The sequence below is a fragment of the Protomyctophum bolini genome (genome assembly GCF_963924005.1).
Source record: "Protomyctophum bolini genome assembly, chromosome: 24".
In the NCBI taxonomy this organism is placed as follows: domain Eukaryota; kingdom Metazoa; phylum Chordata; class Actinopteri; order Myctophiformes; family Myctophidae; genus Protomyctophum; species Protomyctophum bolini.
Window position 1 is genome coordinate 24,613,809 of NC_137885.1, and position 25,597 is coordinate 24,639,405.

The window sequence follows — 25,597 nt, forward strand, 5'->3', positions numbered from 1 at the left end:
AAACAACCTCCGTCTGTGCACAATTCACCTGAAACGATCATATTCATGTCCATCACAACCGTAACCCACATTTACACACAGCTTTATAAACAATGAATGGATGCATTAAGACTTCTGACAACTTGCAACATCATTAACTTTCAGGAACCGGACAAGAGCGTTCTCTTCACCAGAATCACACCACAGCCTATTAGCATCATCAGCAAATATTAACCCAGCTAAAGCAACGTATCCATTTACTATACTGTCATGCCGTGATTTGCAGAATCGTCCATTAGGGGGCACCGTTTCCCCATTTATAGCCAATAAGCTCTTGATCAGGAATGTGGCTTTTTAGACAACAATCCAATCCAAGACAAGAGACACAAACTCTTAACCTCACGGTCTCTACCAGAATTGCCTCCGATAAGAACTGTGATTTGAGTAAATGTATATAACAATAAGGCGATATAGAAAAATAGTTTCCTTTGAGCCTTTCTGAAAGTATCTTCACAAAGACGACACAGACCCAGAAGGCTAAATAAGACCCCATGTAGGGTGTCTCTATCAGCAGAGTGTGTCTCTCTCTCTCTCTCTCTCTCTCTCCATCGTGTGCTTTTTTCATTTGCTCAACAAGAACAGTTGGCTGAAAATATGCGACTATAGCGTCTGCCGTCAGCGTTTTCAGTACCGTTTCCAAAACAGAACAACAAAAGAAGCCAGCGATACGTTCACCAGATAGAGCTTTGATAATGAGCGTGGACTCGAGGAAACAAGATGGTCCTGCAGAACCAGAAAAAAATGGAAGGTATAAAATACAGACGTGGATACAGAGGAAGTAAAGTGCCGCACGGGGCATTTCTGAGCACAGATCATTTTATCTTAATGGCCGATTAATAACACGCCATCCATAACAGACCTCCTAACACGGACCCCATTTAAACACGCCACCCATAACACCTCCTTACCCTGACCATATTTAACCCATTCTGACCTGAGATCAGATTCATACGAGGTTTCCACTAGGACACACACTGGTCTGATTAACCCATTCTGACCTGAGATCAGATTCTAAAAATGTCAGTCGTTCTTCGATTTAAAAAAAATAGCAGACCTACAAGCTCGTAGCGCGCCACTCGGTGGCGCGCTATGAGCTTGTAGATCTGCTATTTTTCAATAGCTAAAGCATAACATGATGCTAACACCAAAACGGGTTCCCGGTCAGAATGGGTTAACACAGCATTCATGAACGTAACAGGAGGAACCACAACACCGCCAGCTGCAAAACCACCACAGCATCATTCTCTAGATTGTCCAAAACATTTGTTTCTCCTGCTGAATTTAACCTGAGTCTTTCGTGGAGACGTCTGTCCTCACAGTATACAAACTCATCATTTACTTCTATAGTCAAACCCCCTCTCTCTCTCTCCCCCACATGTGCATTCCTCCTTTTCTGTCTTTAGGTACTTTCAGTCGGGCAGCGTTTAACGTGCCTAGTGCCTAGTTTTCAATGAGACCTGCGTATTTTTTTCTATACGTTCGGAGAAGTACTCAAGCGTATTTACGTGGTTGCGGTCCTGTGAAATTGTCGTGCACGTGCTCGATTCGTGCGCACGCACGACATGACTAAACCTGGATTCTGGTGAGATTTTTTTATTTTTATTATGCTTGCGTTCAGCGATGCCCGTCTGAAAATACCTCTAATCTTCCCTTTGTGAATTTTAAGCCACAGCGACTCCTCTCTCTGCCTCGCCTCGTCTGAGGATGCTGGCAGGGCATGTTTGGCAGCACAGGAAACACCAGAGAGACAGACAGACCCAACACATCAAACACCACAGATACACAAGCCGCGGACGTACACCCAAATCATCGTGTCATTTTTCCTAAGCCACCCCCCTCGGGAGGTAGTGCAGAAAAACTAAAGATTCCAACCATGCCTGGAGGTCTCTTTCGATGGGTGGAGGAGGTGTAAACCCTATGGGTGGAGGAGGTGTAAACCCCAACCAGAATGGAGCTAGAAGGATGGATTAGGAAGGAGCTGTCAGTGGGAGGTGAAAGGTTTACCATGTGGACGGGACCGCTCAGGAACTCAGGAACGTTCTGGAAAACGTTCTCAAGTGGCGACACTAGTGTCAGGTCACATAACGCCTGGCTACAGAGGTGCTAGCACGCCGTGAAAGAAAGACTAGTCACGGAAAGGGATGGAGCTCGTTCGTTTTTGTTGATAACGATTGAGTACCTTATCGATCAGGCTTATCGAGACGGGTTCTTTAAAGAGGGGAGACGACAAAAAGATTATTCTGAATAGAACCAGTATCTTTTACTAGGACCTTCAAATACAGTACAGACAGAAGGCAATTGACCTTTTTTACATTTGCAAAATAATATTGAAGAAACTGTTAACTGGTGATTGTGTGAACAGTCACTGGGTGCTGGTTGGCAGGTATCAATACACTTTCAGACCGACATGTTTGTGCCAACGTGGGCGATTAGATTTATTTCTTGATCGCCTCTTGTCCTGATTGTTTAAACATGACGTCATGGGCAGGCTTGATAAGCCCAAAGCTTATTGATACCGGGTACTCGATAAGCCCAAAGCTTATTGATACTGGGTACTCGATAAGCGCAAAGCTTATTGATACCTTGTACTCGATAAGCTTGCTATCGGGTTGTTTTTTCTCCGGGTAACGTGATTCGAGCTCCATCCCTAGTCGTGGGGAATGTGAAGGATTCTGAACAGTGAGGACTGATAAATGTTATCCTGGAGGATCTTTGTGACGAGGATATGTGGAGATAGAAGAAGTGCAAAAAACCCTGTGTTTCTGTGTCAGTGGTTCTCAAACTATTTCATGTCAAGGACCCCCGAAGATTATATGTAATTGGCTGCCGACCCCCATCTGAAAATATGTTGTTGCAGAGACCCTCCCCCACCACCACCAAGAAGCAAAGATTTGAGTTAAAAACTTTGGCTCTGCAAGAATATATATTCAAAGATTTGCGCCACATTTTCACGAATAGCAGACCTACAAGCTCAAGTGCCGCGCTACGAGCTTGTAGGTCTGCTATTTTTCAATAGCTAAAGTATAACATAATGCTTAAAACACCAAAAGGGGTTCCTGTCCTGAACTGGTTAAAAGTGAACACCAGATGATTGGATGAAGAATAACGAGCAGGAGGAGGGGCTTTAAGTGAAGACCAGATGATTGGATAAAGACTAAAGGGGAGGAGGAGGAGGGGCTTTAAGTGAAGACCAGATGATTGGATAAAGACTAACGAGGAGGAGGAGGAGGGGCTTTAAGTGAAGACCAGATGATTGGATAAAGACTAACGAGGAGGAGGGGCTTTAAGTGAAGACCAGATGCTGTTGGTCGAGCAGACTCCTGGTGAAGGTGTTGATTGGTCCGATGGCACCCAATGACATGGCGGCGTTCTGCCCCCAGAGCAGGTTGGGCCCGAAGACCACCGCCAGGTTACTGTTGGTCATCTTGTTGACCTCGCAGTTAGCCGACACCTGGAGACACACACACACACACACACACACAGGAAATGAATAAAACCATATACTTATACACTTTTTATTGGTTCAATGTTTTCGAAACACAGATGTAAAGGGTGTTCAATAGCACTGAATTATGCCAAAATCTCTAAATCTCAAAAATGGAGTTATTAGGTTTCCTCCCGACACCAACAATTATTACTGTTGGTTGAAATATAAATGCTCCCGTCATACAGTCTTGATCACGAGTAAAATATAAATGCTTCCGTCGTACAGTCTGGAGCAACGGAAGCTCTGATCATGAGTAAAATATAAATGCTTCCGTCGTACAGTCTGGAGCAACGGAAGCTCTGATCATGAGTAAAATATAAATGCTTCCGTCGTACAGTCTGGAGCAACGGAAGCTCTGATCATGAGTAAAATATAAATGCTTCCGTCGTACAGTCTGGAGCAACGGAAGCTCTGATCATGAGTAAAATATAAATGCTTCCGTCGTACAGTCTGGAGCAACGGAAGCTCTGATCATGAGTAAAATATAAATGCTTCCGTCGTACAGTCTGGAGCAACGGAAGCTCTGATCATGAGTAAAATATAAATGCTTCCGTCGTACAGTCTGGAGCAACGGAAGCTCTGATCATGAGTAAAATATAAATGCTTCCGTCGTACAGTCTGGAGCAACGGAAGCTCTGATCATGAGTAAAATATAAATGCTTCCGTCGTACAGTCTGGAGCAACGGAAGCTCTGATCATGAGTAAAATATAAATGCTTCCGTCGTACAGTCTGGAGCAACGGAAGCTCTGATCATGAGTAAAATATAAATGCTTCCGTCGTACAGTCTGGAGCAACGGAAGCTCTGATCATGAGTAAAATATCTAGTATGATCTACTTGTGCTAGAAAGGTAATGAGGAATCTCAGTAGTAATGATAATAATAATAATAATAATAACCTGTGCTAGGAAGGTCATGAGGTATCTCAGGCAGGCGTAGTTCTCCTCGGGGAGAGACTCCAACATCTTCTTCATCTCAACAGGCTGCTCATCGATGGGCACAGCTTCAGGAGAGAACACAGACACAGCTTCAGGAGAGAATACAGACACAGCTTCAGGAGAGAACACAGACACAGCTTCAGGAGAGAACACAGACACAGCTTCAGGAGAGAATTATGTACCGCCTAGTGCAAATGCAGCTAGAGCCGCAAACAGACTAGCAGACTGTGTACACTCACAAATGCAACGTACGCCTGGAGCCCCTATCTTCGTACTGGGGGACCTTAACCACTGTAGACTGGAGCCAGTTTTACCTGGGTTTCACCAGTATGTCAAATGTGGTACAAGGAACAAAAATGTGCTAGACAAATGTTATGGCAACATAAAAAATGCGTACAGAGCCAAGGCTCTCCCTCCTCTTGCCAACTCGGATCACTCGACTGTCCAGCTCATGCCCACTTACAAATCTGTCTTAAAGTCCAGTAAGCCTGTCCAAAAAACAGTGATACAGTGGTCAGAGGACAGTGTGGAGGCTCTTAAGGGCTGCTTCTTATGCACAGACTGGAGCATATTTCATGACCTTGAATTGAACGAGGCTACAGAGACCGTAACGGATTACATTAACTTCTGTGTGGATAATGTCGTCCCAAAAAAGTCCATTCGCCACTTCCCTAACAACAAGCCCTACATCACCAAGGAGGTAAAAGCCTGTATTAACAGCAAGAAAGTGGCTTTTAAAAATGGGGACAGGGGGGGCATGGCTGTGGCCCAAAGGGAGCTCAATCGGATGTTGTCCCTGGCCAAAAGGAACCACCGAGCTGCACTTGAGGAAAGTGTCGGCACTATCAACAGTTGAACACTAAGGGTCTATGGGATCATATGAAAAAAATAACGAACATGAACACAAACCGAAATCCCATTGCTACACTGGATGAACTAGCAAAAGCCAATGAATTGAATGACTTTTTCCTCCGTCATGACACTGACTCCTCAGAGCAGGAGTCTGTGGACTTTAACATTGATTCTATCATGTGTAATGCTTCTGATCGACTTCTCATTGATCCTAAACAAGTACAGAGTGTCTTTAGCAGGGTATGCAACAAAGAATCAACAGGGCCTGATGGTTTGCCTGCCTTGTTGTTAAAAAAGTGCTCTGAAGAGCTTACAGCTGCCTGGTGCCCTATTTTCCAACAGTCTGTAGACAAACACATGGTTCCTGATATCTGGAAAAAGTCACTAATAATTCCTGTTCCCAAAGTATCTTGTCCCTCTGTGAACAAAGATTACAGACCTATTGCTCTAACTTGTGGGGTTATGAAATGTTTTGAGAGAATTATCGTGAACTCACTTAAGTCTCAGGTGGCTTCCTTTATGGATCCTTTACAATTCGCTTACAGGGCTGGGCGCAGCACGGAGGATGCTGTAGTCAGTATAACTCACTTAATTAGCAAGCACTTGGAGGAGCCAAAGGCGTATGCTCGTGTCCTTTTTGCAGACTTCAGTTCTGCTTTTGATACTGTAAGCCCTCTGTTACTTGTCAAAAAGCTAAATGACATGAATGTAAATCCATTCATCATTAGATGGTTCCACTCCATGTTAACAAACAGATCTCAACAGGTAAAGGTGAACTCAGTACTCTCAAGCTCCAAATTGTGTAGCACAGGTGTGCCACAAGGGGGGGTGAGTTCACCATTTCTTTTCACTGCCTACACAAATGATTGCAGAAGCAGCCAGCCTAACAACTTCATCTTGAAATTTTCTGATGACACTGTAATAGTCAGCCTGTTGAGGGGTGTTGAACACCCGGTGGGTTACATCAGTGAGATCAATAACTTTAAAGACTGGTGTGATAATAGCCACCTTATGTTAAACACCACAAAAACCAAAGAGATGCTCTTCGACAACCAGCTCAAATGGAACGTCCATGTGGACTATCTGTGTGCCAATTTGCCTAATTGGCACAACGCTTGCACTTTCTCCGCAGGCTCAGGCTCTTTGGTGTGAGCAAGGGAGTGAGATGAGATGAGATGAGATATACTTTATTAATCCCCGAGGGGAAATTGCAGTGTTACAGCAGCAAAGTGCATAGAGTTAAAAACTAAAACCTACAAAGCTACTGGACAGACAGAAAAACACAAAAAACAGACACAAAGGACATAAACACACAAGACCAGGACCATATGGGTGGGGGGGGCAGATCTTAATGCTTCTGTGTATTCTGTAGTGTGATGGCAGTTGGCATAAAGGACTGTCTGTAGCGTTCCGTGCGCATCAAGGGGAGTGTGAGCCTACTGCTGAAGGTGCTCGTCCTTTCCCGCAGCACACCATGGAAGGGGTGGGAGGGATTTTCCAGCATGGAGTTCAGCTTATCCCCGATCCTCCTCTCCACTACTGACTGTAGGCTCTCCATTCGGAGGCCAACAACAGAACTGGCCTTCTTCATGTCAACCTTCTATGATGCAGTGCTAGGTAGCATTATTAGATATGGCATGACAGCTTGGTTTGGGACACTCTCTGTCCAGCTCAAATCTAGAATAGCTAAAATGGAAAAAACAGCCATGAAGGTAATTGGTAGGAAAGATTCTCCATCTCTTCAGACAATCTTTGAGAAAACAGTGCTCAGTCTGTCAAATAGAGTGTTGTCTGATCCTTCACATATATTATCTTCAGAGTATGAGCTGTTACCCTCTGGTAGACGCTACAGAGCGTGTCGTTGCAAGAGCAACCGCTTCAAACTTTCTTTTCTTCCCACTTCAATTGTTCTACTAAACAACCGCCACATAGTTCATAGTTCTTAGTGGGGAAGGGACTTCTGACCTTCATCAGTTATTTATTGCACTTTTGTGATTGTGATACTATAAACTGTGAATACTCTAGCACTTTTTTAATATTATACCTTCTCTTATTGCAATTTGCACTTCTCTTGTGATACTCTTGTGACTTGTACTTTGCTGCTACTGTGTATTGTCTTGTGTGTATTGTCTGTCTGTTTTAAAAAGCGTTGATGTATGTACTAATGCACTTTTGCCCAAGACAAATTTCCCCTCGCGGGACAATAAAGTATATCTCATCTCATCTCATCAATACAGACACAGCTTCAGGAGAGAACACAGACACAGCTTCAGGAGAGAACACGGACACAGCTTCAGGAGAGAACACAGACACAGCTTCAGGAGAGAACACAGACACAGCTTCAGGAGAGAACACGGACACAGCTTCAGGAGAGAACACAGACACAGCTTCAGGAGAGAACACGGACACGTCACAGCTTCAGGAGAGAACACGGACACGTCACAGCTTCAGGAGAGAACACAGACACAGCTTCAGGAGAGAACACAGACACAGCTTCAGGAGAGAACACGGACACAGCTTCAGGAGAGAACACAGACACAGCTTCAGGAGAGAACACGGACACAGCTTCAGGAGAGAACACAGACACAGCTTCAGGAGAGAACACGGACACAGCTTCAGGAGAGAACACAGACACAGCTTCAGGAGAGAACACAGACACAGCTTCAGGAGAGAATACAGACACAGCTTCAGGAGAGAATACAGACACAGCTTCAGGAGAGAATACAGACACAGCATCAGGAGAGAACACAGACACAACAGCATTTAGAATACAGACACAGCTTCAGGAGAGAACACAGACACAGCTTCAGGAGAGAACACGGACACAGCTTCAGGAGAGAACACAGACACAGCTTCAGGAGAGAACACGGACACAGCTTCAGGAGAGAACACAGACACAGCTTCAGGAGAGAACACAGACACAGCTTCAGGAGAGAACACAGACACAGCTTCAGGAGAGAACACGGACACAGCTTCAGGAGAGAACACAGACACAGCTTCAGGAGAGAACACAGACACAGCTTCAGGAGAGAACACAGACACAGCTTCAGGAGAGAATACAGACACAGCTTCAGGAGAGAATACAGACACAGCTTCAGGAGAGAATACAGACACAGCTTCAGGAGAGAACACAGACACAGCTTCAGGAGAGAATACAGACACAGCATCAGGAGAGAACACAGATTACAGCATTTAGAATACAGAGTATTCGACTAGCGACGGGACCGCGGTGACGTCCCACTGTTCCGCAAAAACAGACGTGCAACAGACGCTCCCAGGCTGTGGAGCGATGTGATCGACTTTGATATCAATAATCTTCGTCTTTTAGATAAAACTTGGTCCTGGGCGCTGGGTGTTACTAATAGAAAGGACGGTGAACTTGGGCCTGGGCGATTGGGGTGTTAGGAGCGTCTGATAAATGATTAAATGATATATTGTATACTGTAAGAGCGTACTGTACGTACAGCTGAACTGGACGATGCTGTCATAGAGGTCGTAGGTCAACAGAGGTTCGGGTAGCTCCCTCAGGAAAGTCTTCAAGATGACCGCAGCCAAGTGGATGTCCTCCATCTCACTGAAACTCACCACCTCTCCTGAACACCCACGCACACACACACACACGCACACCAGTGTTAGTCGTCGACTAAAAAACTAAGAAGAAAAATGTTCGTCGACTACCCGTTTCCACTGACGAAAACTAAATGGAAAATAAATAAAAACTAAGCTACGATGACTAAGACTAAATAATATACTGACAATTTCGTCAATGAATACAAACTAGACTAAAATGTTTGGAAGGGACTATAGTGGACAAGAGATCCACTATAAGTCATTTTACAATTAGTTGCATGCTGAAAACAGCTGATCTACAAGCGCAGTAAAGTGTAAAATCAGTCATTTCGACGGCATCAAGGCCAGCCGAAACACATTTTGTTAGACTAAATCAACTGTAGATTTAGTCAACTAAACTCTTATATTTAGTCGACTAAAACTAGACTACACACACACTTACATAGCTTAGATAGCATTTTATGTAGACGTAGCACCCTATAATGTATATATGCATAGTTTCATGTACCTGAGTTGTATCTTAGTTGCACCTGTTTCACCAGAGTGACGTTGGCAGACCGTCGGAAAATCCCCTCTATGTCCAGCCCTGACACGCACACACACACACACACACACACACACACACACACACACACACACACAGAGAGAAAGCGTAGACAATGATGACATTATTCCTTCGACAACATCAACAACTCTAATGTGTTTGCGTGGTAGCTGTTGTTGGAAGTAATGATAGCACTCATTGTCTTCATTTTCAATGTCCCGTGTGTGTGTGTGTGTGTGTGTGTGTGTGTGTGTGTGTGTGTGTGTGTGTGTGTGTGTGTGCGCGCGCGCGCGCGTGTGTGCGTGTGTAACACCACAGACTGGTGGTCCTTGAGGAGGTTCCATGTGGTCCCAAGTTAAATGATGGAGAGTTGGTAACCAAATGGACCCTTACAGGTCTTTAACTCTTGAGAGCGTAAAATGGTCTGGAAACCTATTTGGTTTCATGTTACGCTCTTCAAGAGTTAACTTATTGTTAAACATCTGCATTACTTAATTTCGCCAGAAGTCTACACACACCAGCGCTCGGCCAGCAGTCTGCCCTCACCCAGGCGGGTGCGTGCACGCGACCCGGCGTTATAACCTCGCCTCACCAGGCTTTCCACCTCGGAGGAAAGCCTGGTCTCCGTTACAAAATCGCTGTCTGAACCAGTCTGGAGCGGATGATATATCGCTACGTCATGTTGTAGTCATTGTTTTGTAGTCCTTTTCCCCTCAAACCGGAAGAATAACAATAAAAGCTCTCGTAGCCTGTAGCTTTTATTGAGAAAAATCGGTTTGAGGGAAAAGGAAGTTCCATTTGATTGTTCCTGCCCGACGACTACAAAACAATACTACAACATGACGTAGCGATGTCATCCTGATGACTACAAAACAATACTACAACATGACGTAGCGATGTCATCCTGATGACTACAAAACAATACTACAACATGACGTAGCGATGTCATCCTGATGACTACAAAACAATACTACAACATGACGTAGCGATATCATCCTGATGACTACAAAACAATACTACAACATGACGTAGCGATGTCATCCTGATGACTACAAAACAATACTACAACATGACGTAGCGATGTCATCCGCTCCAGAACGGAGGCATAAACCCGAAAAGGAATGCTTGTGAGGTTGCGTGCATGGCTGCACGCATGCGCCCTTTAGAACGATGTCACCCAGGCAGATCTGTGCACGCGACCTTGGTCGCTTCCCGCCCTTTTCGCGTCTAAGTGGTAATAATAAGCACCTTGTGCAGACAGGAAGGTGATGGTGTCTTTCATCAGCACAGGAACCGGGTCACCATCTGGACTCCTCTGTCTCAGCCTAATGCGCTCGCACACACACACACACACACACACACACACACACACACACACACACACACACACACACACACAGAGGGTTCAGTGTCTCATTGGAGGCAGTGTGGGGTTCAGTGTCTCATTGGAGGCAGTGTGCGGTTCAGTGGACCCCCCTCTAAAATGAGATGCGACATCTCAAGGGGCTTATCCTTTCAATAAAAGGTATATATACAGGAGGAGGAGGAGCCGGGATTCGAACCGCCGACCCAGGGATCATAGTAGAGGGACTTACACAGGCAGAGGGACCCCGAACACCTGCTCGGGGAGCGGGGGGCTTCGGGCAGGAGACATGGGGGGCTGGGAGGACGGCTTTATGGACGCTCTCAGCTTGTTGTCATACCTAGACACAAAAAATACACTATTAATACACAATGTACACCAGTGGGTTTCAACTAGGGTTGGGATTCGTTAGGATTTGAACGGTTCCGGATCCTTCCCGGATCCCTCTTAACGGTTCCGGTTCCTAACGGTTCCCTTAACGGATCCTAATATTATTTTTTCCCCTTTTTTCTGACATAGATTATGCTTATATTATAACTAACTAACCTAACCAAGTACATAATAAACACAAATTAATTAATTCAATTATTTATGAGGTGGCACTATTATTTAAACTTCACCACCACCAGCTAGCCACCACAACAATATCATTGTTGCAATTTGTACTGTATATTGCAATTTGCTGTATATTAAATACAGTACACATTGCAATAATGATATTGTTGTGGTGACAAATGTTGTCTTTAATGTTCAGATTAATTTAATATGAAGGACCCCTTACCCTAATGGAAACAAATAGTGATTTCTTGGATTATAAAATCCTTTTAGCAGACCTTGTATTGAACTGTAGGCTACGTTCCTGTGCTTTTTTCTGCAAACCGTTTATAAAGTAGGCTAATCAATCTATGGAAGTATATGCACCTAAATTCTGGGCTCTCAACAGTCACGCGATTAATTTGGAGCCAAATCAAAAGCAGTTGTGTTGCTTATAAGTTGTAAAAAATAAGTGCAGACAAATTAAAATATCAGGCAGAAAGACGTCGAGACATTGGCGTTCTAAATTAACACCATTAACAACAGTTGTACAATACACCTAATGAAAAGCTCTGTAGACATTAGTAGTTTTTATTTTCTATTACGTTACTAGCCTGGGGAAAGTGAACCAGCCTTGCATCATCCTCGTCCCCCGCCGGCTGTGGTGGAGCTGCGGGGAGTGCGGGCTTTCCGCATGGCTCTCAAACGTGATTTGCCTAGATTAATCTCGTGAGTTGTGGACTCGTGTAGGCATATTGATTTTGACTTGTTTCATCAATGTGGACGTGCAACTGGTACAAGTTGCAACAACCTTTGCAGGGAACTATAGCATAACATATTGCACTTTGCGTGCTCAGCCTCAGAGTCATTTCCCTCTCTGTTAACCACACTTTGGAGATCTCTTCGACATACTGTCCCACTGGCTCCGCGGCGGTGAGCGGTCGCTGAATGCACAGAACAGTGGGGCGTATCCTCCCCGACCCCACACACTCCTTTAGGTGGGGTGACGTCACCTCAGGCTCTGCTTGCTTGCATGCATGCAATGACGACTGATGAGAACCGTTTGGGGAACCGTTAATAAAAACCGGCTCCGGATCCGCAATGTCGGAACTGGGTCTGAAATGGACCCGGTTCCGAATCCCAACCCTAGTTTCAACCCGTCTCTATTAACCCATTCTGACCCGAGATCAGATTAAAAAAATGTCTTCTACACATCCTGACAGTTTTCTGAAAAAGCTATGTTTCCATGTCAGGCGTACTTCGATTTAAAAAAAAGTAGCAGACCTACAAGCTCGTAGTGCAGCACTCGGTGCCGCGCTATGAGCTTGTAGATCTGCTCTTTTTCAATAGCTAAAGCATGACATGATGCCAACACCGGTGTGTTAACCAAATGGAACGTAACGTCTTACTCTGTGACGCGCGCTGGGATGGTCAGCTGGTCACACTCACACTTCAACACGTCCTCCAGCTCACTGAGGTAGCTCACGTAGTTGATCTTCCTGCCAAACTTAAAGCTGCACGCGCACACACACACACACACACACACACACACACACACACACACACACACACACACACACACACACGTTCAGTCTTAGAACAATACCACTGTGTAGATGCGATTAATTAAAGATGTAATTGTGTTTTTATAAATAGAACATGCAAATAAAAACCGCATTTCCATTTGGCTTTTAGGCTTCTTAAACCAAAACAGGTGGCCGATATGACACGCAATTTAGATCATCTAATAGCTTTATGCTTTTTATGAGCGGTGATCGTGGCACATTTTGAGCTCGTAGATCGGCCATGTTTCCACCATTTTGGAAAATCCATGGAAGCAATTATGCAAAAACTATTTCAGATAATCTCAAATAATAATTGCGATTATAGACGATTGTCATAATTGTGACAGATCTAGAGATTACACACACACACACACACACACACACACACACACGCACGCATCTATCTACAGTGCAAGCTCTCAACGTGTCTGCGGCACCATCTGTGCGATGCATTGAGAGCTTGTAGATCTGGGCTACTTTGGCTGCAGCATGCTTCCATAGAGGACACGCTGGCTTCTATGGAAAGAAAAGACTGAAATCAGTCGCGGAGACTGAGACCTTTAATCCATTCTGACCTGAGATCAGATTCTAAAAATGTCTTCTACATCCTGACAGTTTTCTGAAAAAGCTATGTTTCTATGTCAGTCGTTCTTCGATTTTTCAAAAATAGCAGACCTACAGGCTCGTAAAAAATAGCAGTCCTTACTAGCTCGTAGCGTGCCACTCGGTGGCGCGCTACGAGCTTGTAGGTCTGCTATTTTTGAGCTTGTAGATCTGCTATTTTTCAATAACTACATTATAACAATGTTTAAAACACCAAAAGGGGTTCCCGCTCAAAATGGGTTAATCCATAATACAGCTACTACTGCCATTAACAATAATATGAAGGAAGGTATATTATTAATAATGTTAAGAACTATAATGACCTGATAAAAGGTTTGAAGAGAATCAGCAGCGTCTTGATAAACATGGTGGGATGGACGATGTACAGAGCCTTGATGTTCTTCTTGTACCTGAAAACACACACACACACACACACACACACACACACACACACACACACACACACTAAATGTAGTCCCGATATGTCATTTCAGCTTAATTTAAGTTTACAACACGTCGCGCTGTGACGTGTTGTACGCTTGTAGATTAGCCTATTGTTGGTGCAGGACACACTTCTATAGAAGACAACGCGCTGACTTCCAATATGGAATCCACATGACTGAAACCAGTCGTGGCGACCCTGAGAACTTGAATCCATCGCACGCTATCGCATAGCACTTTAATAGCCTGCACTTTAATGGTTACGTGCACCTTTGTACTCTGGTATCTGCTATGTGAACCGTTTGTTTATTTGTACTGTTTCATTGTTTAATGTACCGTCTATGCTGCAACCCAATTTGCCCTTCGGGGACACTACTAAATAAACTTGAACCTTGAACTTACTTGCGGTCAAACTCCCGGTAGGCGTCTCGCAGCCAGCCCAGAGAGGGCTTGTTTTCGCTGGTCAGTCCGTGGTGGAAGTAGATCAACGTGTAGTCGCTCTCCACGTACTTATCCAACGTCTCTTTGAGGTACCTGCGGGAAGGAATACCGGAACATTACATTCTAGATAGATAACAACCTCATTGTTAACATCCCAGGTGAGGAATATAAGCATCAATAGAATATAGTACAGCAAGTTTCGATGTATCGACTGATACATCAAAACATTGTCGCTTTTTTACTTGCACCCTGATAATAAAACAAGGACTTAAACTGTCTGAGTTAATCCAGTCCCTCCTTTCCTCCTGTAACCTGTCCTGCCTCTGAGATGCACCAGACTGGCCTGCCATAGGCTAGAGGCGCGGTTGGAAGTCCCTTCTGCTTACATAAGTTGAGACTTTGCATACGACCTGTAAGGTCGTCGAGGCTAGGGGAAAGTGCTACGGCAAGTGCTACGAGCTAAGATGGACTTTGAAGAGGTGAGTTTTCAGACTACGGCGGAAGATTGGGAGTGAGTCTGCAGTTCTGATTGCAATGGGAAGTGCATTGTGCATGCATAAGCAGTCTAGGATTGTACTGACTTCAGTGTGGCTGTAGGTAAGCAGTCTAGGATTGTACCGACTTCAGTGTGGCTGTAGGTAAGCAGTCTAGTTGTACTCACTTCAACAGCTTCTGATGGTCCAGCTGGTGATGCGGAGGCATCCTGCACGCGTTAAACACAATGACCTTTCTGCCAAAGTTGTCGTCGCCTGGAGACACCGACGGAAAGGGAGAGACAGAGCGAGAGTGACAGAATGTTAAGAGGAGAGCTGGAGAGACAAAGAGACCTGGGTTACACCTAGACTATAGGTCTAGACTAGGTGTAACCCAGGTCTCTTTGTCTCTCCATTTAGGTCACCTAGTCTAGAGTTTGAGAACGTCCATGGGCACACTCCCAGACAGGGCTCCTGCTTTGACATATAGCACATTTGCTGCAGTCTGTCACAGGAAATGAAAAAGTCCATATATTTTTAATACGAAGCAATACAGCCTCTTCAAAGTTGGTGTTGTGACAAATCCAAATGTTTATAAACAAATCCAAATGTTTATAAACAAATCCCAAATGTTTATAAACAATCCCAAATGTTTATAAACAACTACAGGTCTACTGGTAGTGGTCCTACCCCCCCCCCCCCCCCCCCCATGAGACTTACCGGTACTACAGGTCAACTGGTAGTGGTCCTACCCCCCCCCCCCCCCCCCCCCCCATGTTTATAAACAAATCCCAAATGTTTATAAACAAATCCCAAATGTTTATAAACAAATCCCAAATGTTTATAAACAAATCCCAAATGTTTACAAACAACTACAGGTCTACTGGTAGTGGTCCTACCCCCCCATTCAATGCATTGCATTGAATGGGGGGGTAATGCATTGCATTGAATGGGAATTGAATGGGGCTATGGGGTGTTATGCTAATTCCCTTATTTCCATCGAAAGAAGTAGTAAAGTGTGCCGCTTGGGATATTATTTACATTATGAGAGGATATATACAAAGAAATTATAATTTTGAGCGATGGAAATAAGCAAATTAGCACAACACCCCATAGCCCCATTCAATTCAATGCAATTCATTTAGGGCTTATGGTAGAGAAAATAGCCAATAAGGAGCTTTTGCACAAAATAACACCTGGACCTCTTTGGTGGGGACGTAACAACTACAAAGAAAGGTAAGAAAGCCTTTTAGTATGGAATTCTCTTAAGAGGTTTTGTCCAAAGCACTTTTTACTACTTTCCATTGGTTCAATATTTTCTAAACACCACACAGACGTAAAGGGTTTATGCCAAAAAAAAGATCAAAACCTCAAAAATAGAGTTAGGAGGTTTGCTCCGATAAGTTTATTCTCTTGTTTATTAGCAAATGTGTGTACAAAGAGGCTCTACGCACACCAAAGTCCTTGTGGCGGTGCCGACGCACGGGAGAAAACTGTAGAGGAGATCTTGAATAAACAAGAAGGTGGCCGCACACACCGATAGCTAGAGTACCAATATTTATTAGGACAGCAGGTAAGACAGGAATATCCAACGTTTCGGCGGTTAAGCCTTCATCAGGGAAATGTGACCAGATTTGACTGAAAGACTGCCATCGCGCAAATTACAGCTTTTCAGGGGAGAAACCCCTTTTTTTTATATTTTATTTCATGAGTTAATAGCACAGGCAGACTTCACATACTAGAGCATGTCTGAAATTAGTGTACATGTAAATATGTAATACATGCTTAAACATGTAGCTAGGTGTAATGTTAGAGTCCACAGAAGACATAAATATGAATATGACGTAAATATGAAATAAATTATTAACCCATTCTGTACGGGAACCCCTTTTGGTGTTTTGACTATTGAAAAATCGTGAAAATGCGGCACAAATCTTTGAACAAATATTCTTTCGACGTCAGGCCAACATAATGCTTAAAACACCAAAAAAAGGGGTTCCCTCCCAGAATGGGTTGAATGAAATAAATAAAAAAAGATTCACCTGCCACTTCTATGATGTGATGTCGGGCGATGTCGTAGAACTCGTGGTTCCAGGGGAGGTGAGGGGAGGACGCGTCCAGACGGGAGATGTCTGTCTCTGGAAGACAGACATGAAGCACACGCTGGAAATAAACACTATGTCAGACAGACAGGTTGGGGGGGGGGGGTATGTCAGACAGACAGGTACCTGACTGGCTGCAGACAGACAGGTTGTGGGGGGGTATGTCAGACAGACAGGTTGGGGGGGGTATGTCAGACAGACAGGTACCTGACTGGCTGCAGACAGACAGGTCGGGGGGTGTCAGACAGACAGGTACCTGACTGGCTGCAGACAGACAGGTTGGGGGGGGTATGTCAGACAGACAGGTACCTGACTGGCTGCAGACAGACAGGTCGGGGGGGGGTGGGGGGGTGTCAGACAGACAGGTACCTGACTGGCTGCATACAGACAGGTCGGGGGGGGGGGGGGGTGGGGGGTGTCAGACAGACAGGTACCTGACAGGCTGCAGACAGACAGGTCGGGGGGGGGGTGGGGGGGTGTCAGACAGACAGGTACCTGACTTGCTGCAGACAGACAGGTCGGGGGGCCACTGTGGGTCCTCCATGGGGGACAGTTTGAGGGTCTCTATCTGAGGAGTGGGCGGGTCATCCGCCAAGTCCACCAGGAGGTCCGACGACATGGTGACCACTCACAGCAGCGCACACACACACACACACACACACGTGCGCAGGCTCACACACAAACGGTCATATAAGACTAAACACGTATACACACACTGTCACACACTGCTACATGCACAGACATGCACGCACACACACACACACACACACGCCCACACACACACCCACACACAGATGCGGTGTCCACAGAGCTGCAGGGAACCTGGAAGACACAATTGATATAAAACTTTTATATTATATTAATTATGATGTGAAAACATTAAAAGGACAATATTGTCTGTCATTCCATTGCTACTGCTGTATGAGGTCATGATGTAGAAAGGACACACACACGTGCAAAAACATGAGTCACGTACGCGTGCGCGTACGTGACTCATGTTTTTGAGTCACGCACGCACACACACAGGAACGGAGAGAGAGAGAGAGAGAGAGAGAGAGAGAGAGAGACAGAGAGAGAGAGAGACAGAGACAGAGAGAGAGAGAGAGACAGAGAGAGCATTCAGAGCAAAACAAGTAAAAGAGGAAGAGAGAAAGATGAACTAGAGCATCTGATCTCGGGTCAGAATGGGTTAATGGAGACGGGTTGAAACTAGGGTTGGGATTCGGAACCGGGTCCATTTCAGACCCAGTTCCGACATTGCGGATCCGGAGCCGGTTTTTATTAACGGTTCCCCAAACGGTTCTCATCTGTCGTCATTGCATGCATGCAAGCAAGCAGAGCCTGAGGTGACGTCACCCCACCTAAAGGAGTGTGTGGGGTCGGGGAGGATACGCCCCACTGTTCTGTGCATTCAGTGACCGCTCACCGCCGCGGAGCGAGTGGGACAGTATGTCGAAGAGATCTCCAAAGTGTGGTTAACAGAGAGGGAAATGACTCTGAGGCTGAGCACGCAAAGTGTAATAAATGTTATGCTATAGTTCCCTGCAAAGGTTGTTGCAACTTGTACCAGTTGCACGTCCACATTGATGAAACAAGTCAAAATCAATATGCCTAGTTAGTTAGTTAGTTACTTTATTGACACAAATGTATAAAACATTGGGTCCAAACAATAATAAAAAACCCATGAATCAAAAACTTTCAAAAGGTACAATACATTAAAATATACAATACACAATACAGAATCCCTTTACAACAGGAGCTTTCTATTGCTCCACAAGTGACAGGCAGGTATGTAGCATATTATGCAAAGTCTCTCTGTTAGTGCCCACAAAGAGTGAGCTCAAATCAATACCCTCATGTCTCTCTGATATCTTGTGTGAGGGGACAAACCAGTATGTGCTGTTCGTTTTGTATACCAGTCTCACATTGGCAAAACCGCTGTTCAGGTGGTATGCGGCTCCATCTTCCCATTTCCACACGCAGTCTATGAGTCTACTAGAGGAAAGAAAAGAGAGAGAAATCCATCGACCGCATTTAGGAAGTTTCCTTCCCCAAAACAAACAGGAAGTGAAATTATCCCGCGATATATAGCAATTGATCTAAACATATCAGGAACCCACGTTTCAAGAGCTTTCGTTTGACATTTTGGGCCGGGAACCCCTTTTGGTGTTAGCTATTGAAAAATAGCAGATCTACACAAGCTCATAGCGCGGCACCGAGTACCGCACTACGAGAACGACTGACATAGAAACATGGCTTTTTCAGAAGAAAACTGTCCGAGAATGTAGAAGAAGAATTTTTTTTAATCTGATCTCAGGTCAAAATGGGTTAATTCCCACACGACGGTGAGGGTCGTTCAAGCTTCGGGACAGGTCACGAGGACAGGTCACGAGACAAAGACAAGGACAGGTCACGAGGATGCAGGTCACGAGACAAAAGGCAGCCAGGATCACTACAGCGACAAGACAGTCTCTTAACTGGAGATGAAGAAGACAGGATGTAGGAGGCCTCAGGGAGCATGAGCAGGCAAGCAGAAACAGACACGCCTGGGAAGACCAAGGCAGAGATGCACAGAGAGGACAGGACACACCACTGGGCTCCAAGACAGAGAGAAGCAGACACGCCTGGGGAGAACAAGGCAGAGATGCAACAGGGACTGACCAACACATGGCCTCTGAAACCCAGACGTGTTTAATAGCCAACAACACATGGTCAACTCAAGACATATGTTATAGCAGCACTCGGGTCTCCCGACGTGAAAGTCACAACATCATAACCACTAGACCAAAGGGATATCCCTCTGGAGTCTGGACCGAGGGGAGATGTTAAGACTTTTGAGACCATCAGACTGAGGCTCTGAGCCACTCTGATACACTATAGCGCCACCATCAGGCTGAGGCTGTGAGCCACTCTGCTACACGCACGCACCATCCGTGCCATTACAAACAATCACGCCTCACGTACCCACATTGATTATTTTGACGTGTGCGTGGGTTCTGCGCAAACTCTTCACTATGGCAGCGCGATAGCTCTGTCTCTCTCTCCCCCTCTCTCTCTCTGATGTGATGTTACGCATAGTGACAGCATGTTGCTTTAAATAACTCTCTCTACTAACTGCGTTTAGGGGTCTTCAGTTCAAATGTAGTACGTTTCTAACAGACGGAAGGCAAGTGAGCTTTTTTACTGTTGGAAAATAACATTGAGGAATCTGTTAACTGGTTGTCTCCACCAGGCCGTCTGTGTGTGTCCGTCCGTGTGTCCGTTACCAGCTAATCTCCGGCACCGCTAACCCGGTGGGTCGATGCCAAATCTCGCACACACAATCCCTGGATGCCAACGATGAACCTCTGCCCCACATGTTCCAGAACGGCCTGTTATAGCGCCACCAGGAGACCGACTTTTGAAAAACATCACTCCTCCAGATTCTGTCCAAAAATCCCGCAAATCGTTACACACCATCTCTATAGTCATGTGTTCAAGACGCATCTGTCCGATATTTCATATTCCATTCGAATTGGCTAACATTGGCTTTCAAAGTTTGCAGGATTGGCCCGTTTTGAACAAAAAAGCCTCAAATCATGAACGCAGCGTGCAATTTACTGTGAAATCTTTCACAGACTTTCCTACTAGGCCTGTTATAGCGACACCAATAGGTGGATTTTTGCGGAACACATTTTTTGGAACAAAATCATCCAATTGCCATCCAAGGCGTAAGAATTTTTTTTTACACATTGGCCTATTATAGCGCCACCAGGAGGCCACAACCTGATGGAGAGACCTGTCCCCCGAGCGGCACTTTTTCTAGATAATGTGTGTACTGTGAGTGTCTATCACTGTAAAGCGTAATTGTGTTTATGGAGAAGGGGGGGGGGGACCCACTGGGACAAGGATACATTTAAAATAACTCACATTCTTAAGTTCCAAGGTTAACAGTGCCATCTCATAGCGTTTACATAACGGCAGGCTGAAACACATGACCAACCCAACGCTGTCTGTGAACCACAAGCACTTAAACCATACTCACTGTATATACACATGGACAGTCAGTCCAAGATGACATGATAAAATAGCCTAGGATAAGGATATCATAACTAAATGATCCATCACTCATTTGTATTGACTTGATCACAAACCTATGAGGCTTCGTAATGATAAAGTGCACAGGACAGAGTAGAGATATGACAGATACCTGAAGAATACCAAGACGTTTAGTACAACGCGTCGCAGCCTGTCTCCACAATCTGTCTCTATTCTGCAGTCACGTCTCTATACATACATAAGAGCTATTTATAAGAAGCTCCACTCTTTCCTTATATGGACTTTATGCCATTTTCTCTCCCTGGCTGGTGATTCTCGTAAAATAATCTGACTCCCTCTCACGAGACCCTTCCTCGATGACAGGCAGAGCCAGAACCAAATGTATAATCCATTTACATTTTTAGACCTGACGTTGACATTTTTTAAAAATGTCTTCTAATTCCTGACAGTTTTCTGAAATACCTCATGTTTCTGTATCAGTGGTGCTCAATATTTCCCCAAAAATGATATGTAATTGGCCACTGACCCCCATCTGAAAGTATGTTATTGTGCGGCACTCTGTGCCGCACCACAAGCTTGTAGATCTGCTATTTTTCAACAGCTGAAGAATAACAATCCTTAAAACACCAAAAGGGGTTCCCGTCCAGGATGGGATAATCTGAGTCCCTTCCCTGATGACAGGCAGAGCTAGGACCAAATGTATACTATATCGACCAACGCCACTCACAGAGGAGTGGAAAAGACTTCTGCTTTCACGCCGATTTGCCCCACAGCGCGTTGTGAATGACGCAAACCTGCTGCTAAATGGTAAATGGTGCCTTTATCCAATTGTGCATTTAATTGACACACACATGAACTTTACATAGATTGTGTATTACATTCACCCACATTCACACACCTTTACATAGACTGTGCATTACATTCACACACACATTCACACACCTTTACATAGACTGTGCATTACATTCACACACACATTCACACACCTTTACATAGACTGTGCATTACATTCACACACACATTCACACACCTTTACATAGACTGTGCATTACATTCACACACACATTCACACACCTTTACATAGACTGTGCATTACATTCAACCATTCACACACACACATTCACACACCTTTACATAGACTGTGCATTACATTCAACCATTCACACACACATTCACACACCTTTACATAGACTGTGCAATGTGCATTACATTCAACCATTCACACACACACACACACACACACACACACACACACACACACACACACATTTACACACCTTTACAGACGGTGCATTACATTCAACCATTCACACACACATTCACACACCTTTACACAGACTGTCACTGATGTAAATAGGTTTTCAATGTAATGAGTCCCGGGATGCAGGGATGGTCTTTTAGAAATGAGTCCCAGGGACATGTTATGAGTCCCACTTCAACGACGTTGGCGGAGGAAACCATGCAAGGCACCGACCTGCACATCGGGAGCAATTAGGGGTTCAGAGTCTTGCTCAAGGACACTTTGTTCTTCGTTCTTTTTGAGTGGTGCAACCACTCCAAAAAACAGCAATGTACCAGACCAGTAGGGGCAAAAGTGGCACTGTTGTGCTAGAAACAGAGAGAGATAGTGTTGCACTGTTGCCTGCTAATTACAGCAAGAGAGAGAGAGAGAGAGAGAGAGAGAGGTGTCTGCTAAATGCTAATTCCCCCACACAGTAACTCCGTCATTTCTCGACCGTTTCGGACGCAGGATGGCTCAGTTCACACGGGTGTGATTTTTTTAAACACCAGAGGGAGTTCAACAAACCAACGTCTCACACAACGGTGCCCCCTGTAGTCCTTGTAAGGTATGTCGAGGCGAGCCCGACGTTTTGGCTCACTGTGTCGTCGCCAGGAACGAGCTCAATGTTTACCAAAACAGACCACCGTTTCACTCTGTTCTGCATGTGGGCTAGAGTCAGAGGCGTATCTACAATAAGGCGACGGCAGGCGTCCGCCTGTCCAAAATCCATTTCTGGCCTGGTGGCCAAAATCCATACAATGAGAAAATAAATAGGACAAAAACAAGACATGAGGACTATTAGTGGACAGCTGATTGTTAGAGCGCGACCCTCAATCACCCGTTGGAATGTATAAATGCATGCCTTTCAAGCCTTTGTATCATACTCGTCTGGCATACTCGTCTGGAGTTTAAATCCCACACAAATGGCGCCGCTAGCCTTTCAGACGCCGCCCCCCTCTTGGTGACGTACACGTTTTTACAATCTATAGCCAACACTGGGATCAAGCCAACTCCCTCCCCCCTGCTAGCACCTAAGGAAAGGTACAGATCCCACAAGGTCCACAAACAGGACTAACCTCTACCAACTGACGACCTTATTATTATTTATCACGATATTCAGCACCACATTGTCCACCCCGAAACCCTGCGCGACTTCCTAATGTCTCCCCGTCCACAACTCCACCAGCTACCAACAATACAATGAATTGCATTTTTTTATAGCGCTTTTCCAAGTGCTCAAGGCGCTTTACAACGGTCCATTCATTCATACATTGGTCCATTCACTTCCCACATTCACACACCGACGGTGGCGAGCTCACACCGACGGACTCACTGGAGGCAACGTGGGGTTCAGTTCAGTGTCTTGCCCAAAGTCATGTGAAAAGGAGGAGGAGGAGCCGGGATTCTAACCGCCGACCCCACGGATCATTGGACGACCTGCTCTACCTCGCTCCTGAGCCACAGCCGCCCGAATACAATACAATAAATACAATACCATCCGAGTGTGAACTGACTGACTGACTGACAGACAGCTGACTGACTGACAGACAGCTGACTGACCTACTGACTGACTGACTGACTAACTTGATCGATTCGATTGTAATTTGTAAAAACAGTTTGTAGAATGAGTCCAGTTCTAAGGAATGTGCAGGTGAACTGTACTGAGCTTAAAACCAGATAGACTTGTTTATGTCACACACACACACACACACACACACACACCCTTGAGGGGGTTCCAGCCTCCAGGTGGTCCCCAGATAAAGTGTGGTACTGTAAGATGGTAACCACGTCGTAGACCCTTTTATAGATCAACGTTTGCCTGTTAATATCTAATACCCTAATGGTACCAACATCAATACAGCATGGAATTGTTGGACAAAATCTTATCCAACGACAACAAAAAAAATATTTTTTAGCTTTGGGTCTGAGAGGCTGCCTAAATGTCATCAAATGGTGGTCCGTGGCTCAGATGGGTCTGAGAGGCTAAATGTCATCAAATGGGGGTCCGTGGCTCAGATGGGTCTGCGAGGCTAAATGTCATCAAATGGTGGTCCGTGGCTCAGATGGGTCTGAGAGGCTAAATGTCATCAAATGGGGGTCCGTGGCTGCATTTGAGCCACGGCTCAAATGCAGAATGAATAAATGCTGGACGTTAAAATGAAAAGGGTTTAAAAACACTGATAAAACCACATCAGACGGATCGTCGTTAGCATAGAGAGATCCGAATCTAAACAACAACAACAAACATTGATCTTTTAATATTATTCATATAGTTCTGTGTTAATGCGACTCCAATCCAGCCTTTAATAAAATGCCAACGGTGTTATTGGTCAAATTAACAACGATAATAGCAATAATAGATGATTATTAGTTATAATTAGGACGATTATGATAACGTGTTGAAGCACAGAATGTTAGCCGTCAGTGCGGATACAGAACGCAGGTTAGGTTCAGACTGAGGCTACATTTACTGCATTATTTAGATGAAACAAATGAATGTAATAATAATAGTGCATAATGTGACACGAGAGTTGTGTTTATTCAGTGTTTTTACCTGAAACAGGGCTGGTGTTTTTAGGGTGCTCTGTTGTGTTCTGTTCTTCTTCTTGTTGCTGCTTTGATGTGAATGCTGCTGTTGACCAGCGGGTTGCCAGATTGCGTGACGGAAACAAGCAAACGAAAACAATGCTCAAAAGAATTAAAGCCACTCCACAAGATTTTTGCATGTAAATCAAATCTAATGTTCATATTTGAAAATAGCAGCTCTACAAGCAGATCTACGATCTGCTATTTTCCAAAACATATTTGGAAAAACATTTTTCCCGTCTTCACTTTTCGAAAAGCGTGGATATCTCGCCCCACAGCGTACATTAAGCGTTCTGTACTGTCCGAAAAAACAAGCCTAGAGTCGCTTATAATAAGCCGACATGGCAACACTGCTGTTGACAGGAGGGGCAGTGTTGCCAGATTGTGTGAAAACAAGCCCCAAAAAAGAGAGAGTACCCGGAACCTGGTGTTGCCATGTCCGCTTCTTATAAGCAATTTTGGTTTGTTTTTCTTTCAAATTGCTTATTTGTTCATTTGTTCAAAGAGAACACAGACCTGTTTATATATCTTCTAAATGTCTGTAAACATTGTGACAACTGTTCTCATTCAGTTGTCTATATGTGCCCAAAGTGGAAAGGGGTCCTTGAGGGTGTTCCAGGGGGTCCCCAGCTAAATGATAGTTTGGAACCAAATGGACCCTTATGGGTCTGAAACTCACATACACACATGGGTCTGTCACATACACACGAATGGAACCATTCGTACACTCTCAGAGTTAAA

General features: G+C 44.8%; 1 protein-coding gene across 1 annotated transcript; it reads right to left on the reverse strand.

The window, feature by feature from the left end:
• Positions 1-1,204: 1,204 nt before the first annotated feature.
• On the reverse strand, positions 1,205-24,918 carry arhgap1 (Rho GTPase activating protein 1). The gene is made up of 13 exons (XM_080758070.1): positions 24,825-24,918; positions 17,446-17,772; positions 16,891-16,986; positions 15,037-15,124; positions 14,337-14,468; positions 13,817-13,903; positions 12,735-12,839; positions 11,024-11,131; positions 10,677-10,753; positions 9,393-9,470; positions 8,779-8,907; positions 4,424-4,527; positions 1,205-3,490 (listed from the first exon to the last, which is right to left on the reverse strand). Exons 2-13 carry the CDS (start codon positions 17,567-17,569, stop codon positions 3,323-3,325), a joined length of 1,296 nt encoding a protein of 431 aa, XP_080614196.1. The 5' UTR covers positions 17,570-17,772; positions 24,825-24,918; the 3' UTR covers positions 1,205-3,322.
• Positions 24,919-25,597: the final 679 nt, after the last annotated feature.

Bases quoted from the DNA above. Each gene is read 5' to 3' on its own strand.
- arhgap1 (XM_080758070.1), bottom strand. From the start codon at position 17,569: ATGTCGTCGGACCTCCTGGTGGACTTGGCGGATGACCCGCCCACTCCT. The intron at 16,987-17,445 runs GTACCTGTCTGT...TCTGTCTTCCAG, and splicing joins GTCTGTCTGCAGCAAGTCAG to AGACAGACATCTCCCGTCTG. The intron at 8,908-9,392 runs GTACATGAAACT...GTGGGTGTTCAG, and splicing joins GCAACTAAGATACAACTCAG to GAGAGGTGGTGAGTTTCAGT.